The sequence below is a fragment of the Microtus ochrogaster genome, chromosome 5 (assembly GCF_000317375.1).
Source record: "Microtus ochrogaster isolate Prairie Vole_2 chromosome 5, MicOch1.0, whole genome shotgun sequence".
Lineage (NCBI taxonomy): Eukaryota > Metazoa > Chordata > Mammalia > Rodentia > Cricetidae > Microtus > Microtus ochrogaster.
This window is the reverse complement of record NC_022012.1, coordinates 39820720-39833040: the sequence shown is the minus strand read 5'-3', so window position 1 is coordinate 39833040 and position 12321 is coordinate 39820720. Positions and strand designations below refer to the sequence as shown.

Below are 12321 nucleotides of genomic sequence, written 5' to 3'. Positions count from 1 at the left end.
GCACACTTTTTCTGAATCTCATGTACACTTGCACTCACGTGTCTACACATACACAAATACACATAAATTTTGTTTGTTTTGGTTTTTCAAGGCAGGATTTCTATATGTAGCCCTGTCTGTCCTAGAACTCACTCTGTAGACCAGCTAGCCTGAAACTCAGAAATCTGCTTGCCTCTGTCTACCAAGTGCTGGGATTAAAGGCCTCCTGGCCGTTTTTTTTTTTTTTTTTTTTTTAATTTTCAAAAAAAAATTCAAGTATAAAAAAAAGCATTAAAGGTGTCTTTTCCAGACCCTTCTATTTTAGTACAGAGAGAAAAGGGTTATTTATTTAATGTTTTGTTGACATTATTGAACAGTATTCACTTACTTAATCTCCTATTCATGCAAAATGTAGTTTCGCTTAGGTTAAATCGACATTTAAAAACTGGAAAAAAATAAATTAGCAAGTAAAAGCCTCAAACACAATCAAAAGGTCTAGGTAAGTAGTCAAAACAGCATTGTCAAGGGTGAAGTAAAGTGAACTCATTGAGGGCTGTGGGTTGTGGTGCTCATTTTGGAAACTTGGGAAGATGTCTTAGGGGTTTTTTTGCTGCAAAGAGACACCATGACCACAGCAACTCTTATAAAGAAAACATTTAATTGGTATGGCTTGCTTACAGTTTCAGAGGTTTAGTACATTATCGTCATGATCAGGAGCATAGCGGCTTGCAGGCAGACGTGGTGCTGGAGCAACTGAGAGTCCTATATCTTGCAAGCAACAGGAAGTTGACTTAGTGTCACACTAGTGGAGCTTAAGAAAAGAAATTTCAAAGTTCACCACCACAAGACCACACTTCCTCTAACAAGACCACACCTACTCCATCAAGGCACACCTCCTAATAGTGCCACTCCCTATGGGGACCACTTTCTTTTAGACCAATACAGAAGACCTATCAGTTAATACTATAAATACAGTGTAGATAAGCTGACCAAGAAGTTTTATTGGGAGTTTATTCTACAAATACAAACTTTTGTGAATGACTGTGTGGACATGGAGAATGTCTATGTGGTGTTACTTAAAAGCTTAAGTGGCACATTCCTGTAATCCAGTTCTCTGATCTAGAGGCAGAAGGATCAGTAGTTCAAGGTCATCTTCAGTTACGTAATGAGTTTGATGCCAGCCTGAACTACAGACAATCTCAACCACCTACCGCCCCCCCACCCCATTAGGTTAGCTTGGAAAAGTAGTTTCAAAAAGTTTCAGTTAATCTGATAAGCTTTTAACAGAATGGGTCAAGAATATAGTTTAGGAGTAGTATGTATGCTTTGTGGGAGGCCCTGAATAGGCTCTCCAGGACTACCCAAGCATCAGTGAACAAAATATAAAAATATAATATAAAACATTTAACACATCAATTACTGTTATGGACAGAGTTGTGTGAAGCAGGATAATTGTTACAGGTGACTACCTTTGTGTGTATGTATTCTTATAAATATACAAAACTGGGGCTGGAGAAATGGCTCAGCGGTTAAGAGCACTGACTGCTCTTCCAGAGGTCCTGAGTTCAATTCCCAGCAACCACATGGTGGTTCACCACCACCTGTAATGAGATCTGATGCCCTCTTCTGGCCTGCAGGCATACATGCAGACAGAACACTGTATACATAATAAATAAATATTTAAAAAAAAAATAAAAACGTATGTGTATTTTTTCCTATTGTTATATAGTAAGACAGCAAAAGTGTTAGTTAGGATTACTATTGCTGTTATGAACACCATAACCAAAAAGCAAGTTGGAAAGGAAAGGGTTTATTTGGCTTACACTTCTACATCACTGTTCATCATCCAAGGAAGTCAGGACAGGAACTCAAATGGCAGGAACTTGGAAGCAGGAGCTGCTGCAGAGACCATACAAGGGTGCTGTTTACTGGCCTGCTTCATATCAGTCTGCTTTCTTACAGTAGTATCAGCCCACGGATAGCACCACCCATAATTGACTCTGCCCTTCCTCATCAGTCACTTCATGAGAATGTCCTACAGGCTTGCCTACAACCTTAGGCTCCCTCTTCTCAGATAACTGTAGCTTGTGTCAAGTTGACATAAAAGTATCCAGCACAGCAAAGAAACAGAAAATTCCACTTACAGTAAAGCAGAACTATAATAAAGATCAAGAGCATGTTTGTTGGATGTAGCGACTCCCTCCTGAAGGAAGAATCCTCAACAGATGTCTATTCAGTCTGTATTGGAGCTTTGCTACACAAGCCAGTATATTCCTTTTAAAGTAAATTTGTGTGTGTGTGTGTGTGTGTGTGTGTGTTTTCATGTGTATATGTGCAGATGTGTGTGTAGGCCAGAGGTCAACCTTCAGGTATTCCTTAGGCTCTGTCCACTTTTTGTGTTTTGAGACAGAAATGCTCATTTGGATCTAGAACTAGGCTGACTGTCTAGGAAGCTTCAGAATCCCCTTATTTCTTCCTTTCTAGAGCTAGAAGTATATGCCACCATGCCTGGCTGTTTTATGTGAGTTCTAGGACTTGAACTCATCATTATAGTTATATGGCAAATGCTTTATTGACTGAGGTCTCCCCAGTTTCACATTGCATTTTTTTTAAAGATTTATATATTTATTATGTATTCAGGGTCCTGTCTGCATGTATGGGCCTGCAGGCCAGAAGAGAGCACCAGATCTCATTACAGATGGTTGTGAGCCATCATGTGGTTGCTGGGAATTGAACTCAGGACCTCTAGAAGAGCAGCCAGTGTTCTTAACTGCTGAGCCATCTCTCCAGCCTATCATATTTCATTTTCTATTTTTTTATTTTTACTTCTATTATTATTATTACTACTATTGGTTTTTCAAGACAGGGTTTCTCTGTTTAATAGCCTTAGCTGTTCTAGAACAGACTGGCCTCGAACTCAAAGATCCACCTGCCTCTGCCTCCTGAGTGTTGGGATTAAAGGCGTGCGCCACCACCACCACCCTGCTACATTCCATTTTTTAAAAAATAATTTTATGCATATGGGTGTTTTTGCCTCTTGTGTATGTCTGTGCATCGAGTGTCCTGGGAGGCCAGAAGAGGACATCAGATACCCTGGAATTGGAGTTACAGACACTGAGACACTGTGTGGGTGTTGGGTATCATACCTTTCTCTGGAAGACAGCCAGAGCTCTTAATTAATGAGCCATCTTCCCAGCCTCCACATTCCATTTTTCAGTGTTTCTTAGAACTGTCCTGTTGAGTTGAAGTCTATGTTCACAAAACCTTCTTCTAGAGGTTTGGCTTTTATATCAGTAATTTATGAAGTCAATTCTTTCAGTTCCGTTCAATTCCAATAAATCAGCATATAAATCCATAACTATTGAATGAACAATCAGGGTGAAAGTAGTGGATCAACAGCATTTGCTTCTGGGAAGCTGAGAGAGGATGACTGCAGCAAGTCTGAGGCCAGCCTGGGCTGCTACAGAGGAAGTCAGGGCACTAAGATGCATAGTAAAACCATGTTTCAGAAAACCAAAACCACTGAGCAAGGTAGTACATATTTGTCAGCCAAATAAGTGGAAGTGGATGCCAGGGGATCAGGAGTTCAAGGCCTGCTTTGTCTACGTATTGAGTTTAAACCCAGCCTGGGTTATGTAAGACCCTATCTTAAAACAATACAAAACAAAAACCTATCAGGGCTGGCTGGGTGTGTAACTTGGTGATAGAGAACTTGCCTATTATGTACCAGGTTCTTGTTTAGAACCCTAACACCACATACACACAATCAACTTTCAGATTAAAACAAACACGTAAAACACCAAAAACTAACATTTCCTTTTTTATTTGTGTGACTATCATTGTGTGGGATTTAGGAGATACTAAAGGCTATTCAGGATGTGACCATAAAACGGGAAGAAACCAAGAAGAAGATAGAGAAAGAAAAGAAGGAGTTCTTGCAAAAGGAGCAGGACCTGAAAGCTGAAATTGAGAAGCTCTGTGAGAAAGGCAGAAGGTAAATGCTGCTGAAAATAGATCCTGTGTGCAGGTGTATTTGTGCTAAGGGCCAGTCCATTGTTTTCATTTGAGAAAGAAACAGATCCGAATTCTCCAGTGACTTCATATTCTCAGTACCCTATGTTACACAAAATAAAGAAGTTCAGAGAGTTGGTGCTGCTCTGAAATGATAGTAAGTGCTGGGGATATAGCAAAGTGGTCTCGTCCTGGGCTTAGTCCCCAGCACCTTTTCTCAGAAAAGAAGGTACACTGTTAACTAGCAGTGTTCCAAGCATGCGTGTATTTTTTATTTATACTTTATAACGTGTGTGTGTGTCTGTTCCAGAATTACCGCACAGAAGTATTGCATGCCCCGTTTTAGGAATTTAGGGATCTGACCTTAGTTTGTTATACACGCATAGCAAATATTTTGCTATGAGCATCTCTACAGCCCCATTTGGAGGGGTGGGTTTGAGACAGGGTTTTTCAGTAGTTATGGAACCAGTCCTGAAGCTCTCTCTGTAGACCAGGCTGGCCTCAAACTCACAGAGAACCACTTGCCTTTGCCTCCTGAGTGCTGTGTGCCATCACCAGGTGTGTGCCTTCACCAGGCTATGATCAAGATTTCTTTTTTAACTATTTATTATGTATACAGTATTCTGCCTGCATGTATGCCTGCAGGCCAGAAGAGGACACCAGACTTCATTGCAGATGCTTGTGAGCCACCATGTGGTTGCTGGGAATTGAACTCAGGACCTCTGGAAGAATAGCCAGTGTTCTTAACCTGAGTTATCTTTCCAGTCCCCATGGTAAAGATTTCTATGTTACTCTAAAACATATTTTATTTGCTTTATATCCTGAGTGTCATTTTTTTCTTCAGAAACTCAGGTCCCAGGAATGTTTTGAATAGTTATGCTATTCAGCATCATGAGTAGCACAACTGAACACCATTTACAGAAGAATTACCTAGTGAGCGTGTCCTCTTTTTAATACTGTAACAAGAGCAAGATAGACCTTAAATTTGGTTGAATTCTCAATTTTCCAAGTTGCTTGAAATCACATGCTTGAAAATTCACAATTGTGAATTCAGTGATAATGTTATTTAAATGCTGCTGCCATTGGTTTAATTTTTTATTTATCGAGAAACACTTGGCCATTGTAAGCATGTAAAATGCTAAGTCAAAAGTAAATACCAAGCTCACTTACTGATTTGTTTTCCAAAGTGAGAGACCTTCACTATGGCACCTCCACATTCAAAAGAATATTAGCGAGAGTGTCTGGAGGGGAGCCAGTTCTGATGAGAATCTGGTAAATGATTAGGAGGCACACACCTTTAATCCTAGCACTTGGGAGGCAGAGGCAGACAGATCTCTGTGAGTTCGAGGCCAGCCTGGTCTACAAAGCGAGTTCTAGGACAGTCAGGGCTGTTACACAGAGAAACCCTGTCTCGGGGTGGCAAAGGGAAGAAGTGGGTCACAATGATCATTCTCAAACAGTATAGTAAAATCTCTTCAGGCTGAGCATTGCCTTTCATGTTGCTAGTGATCATAACAGCTAGCACCCACCGATGGCAGCATTGGCTCTGCCATGGTTTGCACAGCTGATTTAGGGAAGATGAGGTACGCACATGGCCATGTAGCAACTCATCATGGGACATCTTAAAGAGTAGAAATGAGTCTATAATCCTGTCTAGGCTCGGACAAATTTCCTTTGACTGTGGTTACTACACTCTCTGTACTTCTGACTGCCTTTTCTTCCCTATGATTGAAAACTACAAGTCATTAATTCTAATAGTGGAACTATTCGTGATCTTGAAGATTCGTTTGTTTGTTTGTTTGTTTGAGGTATACCCTTCATATGCAGCTCAGGCTGGCCTGGAACTTAATTATCATTCTGCCCTCCTTACCGCTTGCTTGAATTAGTCTTGTCTGTGTCCTGGACCCTTATATTTTAATGATTAACAAGGACTCTAAATAACAGTTTTTGTATCTATTTTCTTTATCAGTATTCACTGAACCAGAAATTAGGGCAAAAATATATTTATGTGTTGATTGATTGATTGATTGATTGATTGATTGATTGATTGATTGATTGATTTTGGTTTTTCGAGACAGGGTTTCTCTGTGGCTTTGGAGCCTGTCCTGGAACTAGCTCTTGTAGACCAGGCTGGTCTCGAACTCACAGAGATCCGCCTGCCTCTGCCTCCTGAGTGCTGGGATTAAAGGCGTGCGCCACCATCGCCCGGCTTGTGTGTGTGTTGATTTATTTTAAGATAACATAAAACTTACATGTTAACATAAATAGTACTTTTTTTTCCATGAAAAATTGTTTTATAAGTTTCTTATTGTTTCTGTTGCTGTGAAGAGATACCATGACCATAGTAAACTCTTATAAGGAAAACATTTAGTTGGGTGGCACACATACAGTTTCAGAAGTTCAGTCCATTATCATCATGGCAGGAATCATGGTGGCATGCAGGCAGTAAGTCCTACACCTTGTAGGCAACAGGAAATCATCTGAGACACTGGATGGTATCCTGAGCATAGAAAACCTTAAAGCCCAGCCCCACAGTGACACACTTCCTCCAAGATCACACCCACTTCAACAAAGCCACACCTAATAGTGCCACTGCCTATGAGATTATGGTGGCCAATTACATTCAAACTACCACAAAAGGTTAAATTGGTTTATTGGGCTATATTTACAGCCTACTTTTGTTATTTTTAAGATAGGGTATCTGTTGTCAAGGCTAGCTTTAAAACTAACTTTGTAACCCAGAGAAACATTGAACTTGACTTCCCAAGCTTCAGCCTCCAGAGTAATTGGTATTACGGCCTTGTGCCACCAGGTCTGCCTAAAATCTGATGGTTTACCTTGTTGTTTTGTTTTGCCTTTTAAACCAGTGTCTCACTATGAAGTCCTGGCTGTGTAGACTAGGTTGGCATCAAGCTCGTAGCATGCCTGCCTCTGCCTCCAGAGTGCTAGGATTGTAGGCATGTCCTGCAGTACCTTAATGCTTGAATGCATCTTTTATGTTAAAATACATAACAGAATTTTATGTATTTTAACAAAGAAAAACTTTACCTGTACCATTTTAGGGTTAGCAAATTAAATTCCCAAATCAATAAGAAGAAAAAACAGTTTGTCTGTGCAATGTGTATACACATGGAAGAACTACTAGAGACCAGTAACTTAAAGGGGTTAGAATTTAAGATTCTGTGCAATCTTTTTAGGCAAAGAGGGAAGAAAAATACTTATAGGGAAAAACGTGTGTGTGTGTGTGTTACTTAGTGTTACTGTTGCTATGATGAAACATCATGACTAAAAAAGCAACTTGGAGAGGGAAGGATGTCTTTCATTCACAGTTCCATATCCTTCATCATCAAAAGCAGTGAGGACAGGAACTCAATCAAGCAGGGGAGGAACCCAGAGGCGGGACCCGATGCAGAGGCCATGGAGGGGAGCTCCTTATAGGCTTGCTCCCCATGACTTGCTCTGCCTGCTCTCTTATAGAACCTAGAACCATCAGCCCAGGGATGGCACTACCCACAAGGCATTTTCTCATTTGAAATTACCTCCTTCCAAATATCTCTAGCTTGTGTCAAATTGACATAAAATTAGCCTGTGTGCATGTGTATGTGTGTGACCTCAGGTGTCACATCTAGAAACATCATCCACCTTCTTTGAGAGAGGGTCTCTCGATGGCCTGGAGTTCAGCATTTAGTCTGGACTGGCTGACCAGTGACCCCCAGGGGTCTTCTGTCTGTCCTGCCCAGCGATGGGATCATAAGTGTGTACTCCCACCATGCTTAGCACTTTAAGTGGGGTCTGAAAATTCAACTCAGATCTTTGAGCTTTCAAGGCAAATACTCTACCAACTGAGTCATCCCTGTCGTCCACAAATGATTCTGGAGAGGGGTAAGAAAGAGTGCCTAGGAAACATTTTGTGGAAATAAAAATGAGCTTTCAGTAGATGTGGCTGTCTGTGAACTGGGGAGGTGGTTTAGGCAGTAAAGTGCCTACGTGCAAGCAAGCATGAGGACCCGAGCTGAAATTTTCAGCAAATACTAAAAGCCAGGGATGGCCGCACACATCTGTAATCTGCTGCTGAGGATGGGAGGCAACAAGACAAGAAGATTCCTTGAGCTCATTTACCAGCCAGTCTAGCAGAATTGATAATCTTCAGGTTCTATGAGAAACCTTGTCTCAAAACATAAGAGGAGATAGCTCAGTGTTTTCTGTACAAACACAAGGAACTGAGTTTGGGTCTCCAGCACCCATGTGAAATGCTGGCATGGCCTTTAGCATCTCTCTAACCCCCACACTGGGGGTGTATAGTAATAGGAGCGGCGGGGCTGCATCCCCAGCACCCTGGCCGCCTGCTAGCTTATGCCCGAAATAACAACACACAAACTGTATTCATTTAAACACTGCTTGGCCCATTTTTATCTAGCCTCTTCTAGGCTAACTCTCGCACCTGGACTAGCCCATTTCTTATAATCTGTGTAGCCCACGAGGTGGCTTACCAGGGAGATTCTAGCCTACGTCCATCCTGGGTCGGAGCTTCATCGCGTGTGCCTCAGAGAGCAGAGCTATCATGTCTACCCGGGAGAGGGGAGCATGGCGTCTCTGAGCTCACTTCCTCTTCCTCCCAACATTCTGTTCTGTTTACTCCACCCACCTATGTTTTAACCTATGAGGGCCAAGCAGTTTCTTTATTGCTTAACCAATGAAATCAAAAGATTGATATATGACTCTCCCACATCAGGGGTGCACAGAGAGGCAGATCCCTGGAGCTATCCAGCTAGATAGCCTAGCTAATCTTTGAGCTGTAGGTTTAGTGAAGAGACTTTGTCTCAAAAAATAACATTTTCTACTTTTTCAAGTAGAAAAAGACACCATTTACCTCCGGCCTGCGCGTGTACTGGAAGGGCTGTGTTCTCTAGAAGAGGAAGCCTGTAGATGGCTCCTGTTGTATCTCTGGAGAAGATCCACTGTGAGCAGTTTGGGACAGCTTTGCTGTCTAGAAGTTGCTGCTTTGGTTCTCATAAGGGAGATTCCAAGAACTTTTTTTCTCCCCTGCAACTCTGGAATCTCAGTATCTTCTTAGAATAATCTTTATACTAATTGAATGGATCCCATAGTTGATTTGATAACACAGTGCATCATTTATTAAATACTAGCCCAATGTTTTGTAGATCTTTCAAGTGTTGATACAATTTTTTATACAAACATTTAAAATCTGGACCTGGGGTGATGGTTTAACAGTTAGGAACACTTGCTGCCCTTGCAAAGAACCCAGGTTCAATTCCCAGCACCCACATAGGGTGGCTCATGTCTGCCTATAGCTCTAGCTCCCAGGAATCCAATGCCTACTTCGGACCTCCATGGACATCCACACACACATGACATACACAGAGATACATACATATAAGTAAAAATAAAACTTAAAAACCAAACAGCCAGAGCTGGGTGGTGGTGGTGGTGCACGCCTTTAATCCCAGCACTTGAGAGGCAGAGGCAGGCAGATCTCTGTGAGTTCGAGGCCAGCTTGGTCTACAAGAGCTAGTGCCAGGACAGACTCCAAAGCTACAAACAAACAGCCAGGCTGGAGTTATGGCTCAGAGGTTAAGAACACCGGCTGCTCTTCCAGAGGTCCTCTGTTCAATTCCCAGCAACCACATGGTGGCTCACAACCATCTATTATGAGGTCTGGTGCTCTCTTCTGGTGTGTACATGTTAGCAGAACACTTTATGCATAATAAACAAATAACTTAAAAAAAAACTAACTAACAGCTTTTTCACCAAAAGAGAAAAGGGCTGAAATCAGAAGAATATAGAAGCACGTATTTGTCACAAGAATGAGGATACTGTCACATGTCATGTATTCTCAGGAAAACTCCAGTGTCAGCTCATCAAAGAATGAAAATGAAAAAAGCAAATGCTGTTTTATCTGTCTTTCCTTTTTATCTGTCTGTTTGTCTGTCTATCTATTTGTTCTGCTTTCAAGACAGGGTTTCTCTATGTAGCCTTGGCTGTCCTGGAACTCACTCTGTAGACTGGGCTGGCCTCAAACTCAAGAGATTCACCTGTTTCTGCCTCCAAGTGCTGGAATTAAAGGGGTGCGCCACCACTGCCAGCTCTCTTCCTTCTTTCCTTCATTTGTTCATTTCTTCCTTCTTTCTTTCAAGCTTACAAATTTACACTTAAAGTTGTAGCTTGATGGAATGGGCCTTCGATGTGTTTGGGTACCCTGGCCTACACTCTTAACAGTGCAGCTCCATTCCCAAGACTCCTGGTGCCATCTCTGTGCTAGTGTCTCTGTTTCATCCTGCTGGGATTTTGTGCCCTTGACCTTTGTTGCTCTTTGAGCATTTGGCTTTCTGCCCACATTTTCCTTGTCCCTTTTTCTCACCAAGCAAAACTGAAAAGCCAACTGGGGTATATTTGTAAGTTTAAAAATGTCTAGCATATTGAGACTCCTGTTAAAGATGTTGAATTAGTGAAGAATTTATCCCAGTAATGTTTTTCTATATCTAATTATTCTATGTATGGTTGCACTGTTTCAAGAAACTGATTTAAAGCCTGGCATGGTGATTTGTACCTGTATTCTCAGCACTTAGGAGGTGGAGATGGAAGGATCAGGATTTCATGGTCAATTTCCTCTATATTTGCAGCAAGCCAGAACTGCATGAGAGCTCTATTAGGGCCCTCACACATACTAAAAGAAAAAGAAAAGATTTCTTAGGTTGTCATAAGTTCAGGGAATACACCTTTGAACACCACAGCTGACTGTATCTACTTAACTGTCCCCAGGTTTTTGTTCTGCTTTTTTTTCTTTGCACTTATCTAGAATGTAACATAATTCTGCAAGAAAGGCCTTTGGCTGAGGACTCAGAAATCCTAATTCTTATCTCTCCTCTAAGTGTGTTTCATGGGATACTTAGCATCTGCGCCTGAACTCCAAGGTAGCCATCTTCCTACAGCCACTTGTCGGGGAAAATGTTTTGTTTTGGAATCAGATTCTCATAATGTAGCCCTGTCTATATAAAATAGAATGACCTCAAACTCAGAGATCCTCTTAGCTATGCTTTCAAGTGCTAGGATTAAAGGTATGAGCTACTGTGCCTGAAAAAAACGAAAAAAATATATTAGTATTTTAGTTTCTCTGGAGAAAGTAGTTGTAGCATACAAATGATAAGTGGCATTTTTGGAGATCTTACTATGTGCTAGAGACTGTCTTAGGCATTTTGCATACATTAACTCATTTAGTCTGCACTATGGTAGTATGGAAGGTCAATTCCTGTGTCCTCCCCAGTTCATACTCTAGGAAAGCAAGGCACAGAAAGACTCACTGGGCAAGCAGTGCAGAGTAGTGAGGCTGGGGTGGACCAAATGACCTAGTTTCAGAGCCTCTCACATCTAATTGCATCACTTTGTCATTAACCTGCATTAGTCTTCACACAGAGATGCTGCTTTGGCATTATTTATAATTGTGAAATTGAAATAACAAGAAAGGGGCTGGAGAATCACTCTGCAGTCAAGAGCACTGATGCTCTTACAGAGGATTGACATGGAACCTCTGTTACTCTAATCCCAGGGGATCCACCGACTATTCTGGCCTTCAAATACACTTCATGCACATGCCATACAGGCAAAACATCTGTACACACAGGAGTGCACACACCCACAATAAAGATTAAAGTTCACATAGTCATCTAGATTTAAAAAATAATAGGAAGGATTTTGTTTTGTTTTGTCATTTTGAGACACTGTTTCTCTACGTAGCCCTTGCTATCCTGGAACTTGCTTTGTAGACGAGGCTGGCCTCACAGAGATCCGATTGCCTCTACCTCCCAGTGCTGAGATTAAAGGCGTGTGCCACCACCTCCTGGCAGCAAGGAAATTCTTAAGTCAGTTATGTTAGACCTGCATAGTGGACAGCCTTTTTGTTTTAAGAAAAAAAATTTGGGGAAGTATAAAAAGATAAGATCTCCTGAGTAAATTGGGAGCATGGGGACCTTGGGAGAGGGTTGAAGAGGAGGGGAGAGCCAGGGAGGGGAACATAATTTTTATGTATATGAATATTTTGCTTGCATCATGTGTATCTGTGTACTATGTGCATACCTGCTTCTCATGGAAGTCAGAAGAGGGCATCAGATCCTCCAGAATTGGAATTATAGGTGATTGTAAACCACCATGTGAGTACTGAAACCTGAACCCAGGTCCTCTGCAAGAGCATCTAGTGCTCTCAACCACTGAACCATCACTCCAGTCCTGGGCAACCATTTCAAATCACAAGTTTTGTGTTGTCTTTAGGTTTTTTTTTTTTTGTTTTTTTTTTTTTGGTTTTTCGAGACAGGGTTT

At 41.5% G+C, this 12321-nt stretch overlaps 1 protein-coding gene across 4 annotated transcripts in view; it reads left to right on the top strand.

The window, feature by feature from the left end:
* Rnf214 (ring finger protein 214) overlaps positions 1-12321 on the top strand; it is a 39205-nt gene that overhangs the window by 15260 nt on the left and 11624 nt on the right. For all 4 annotated transcript variants that reach the window (XM_005347241.3, XM_005347240.3, XM_005347243.3 and 1 more), the window contains one exon: positions 3834-3973. In XM_005347241.3, the coding sequence (XP_005347298.1) occupies positions 3834-3973 (140 nt within the window). The remainder of the gene's footprint in view (positions 1-3833; positions 3974-12321) is intronic.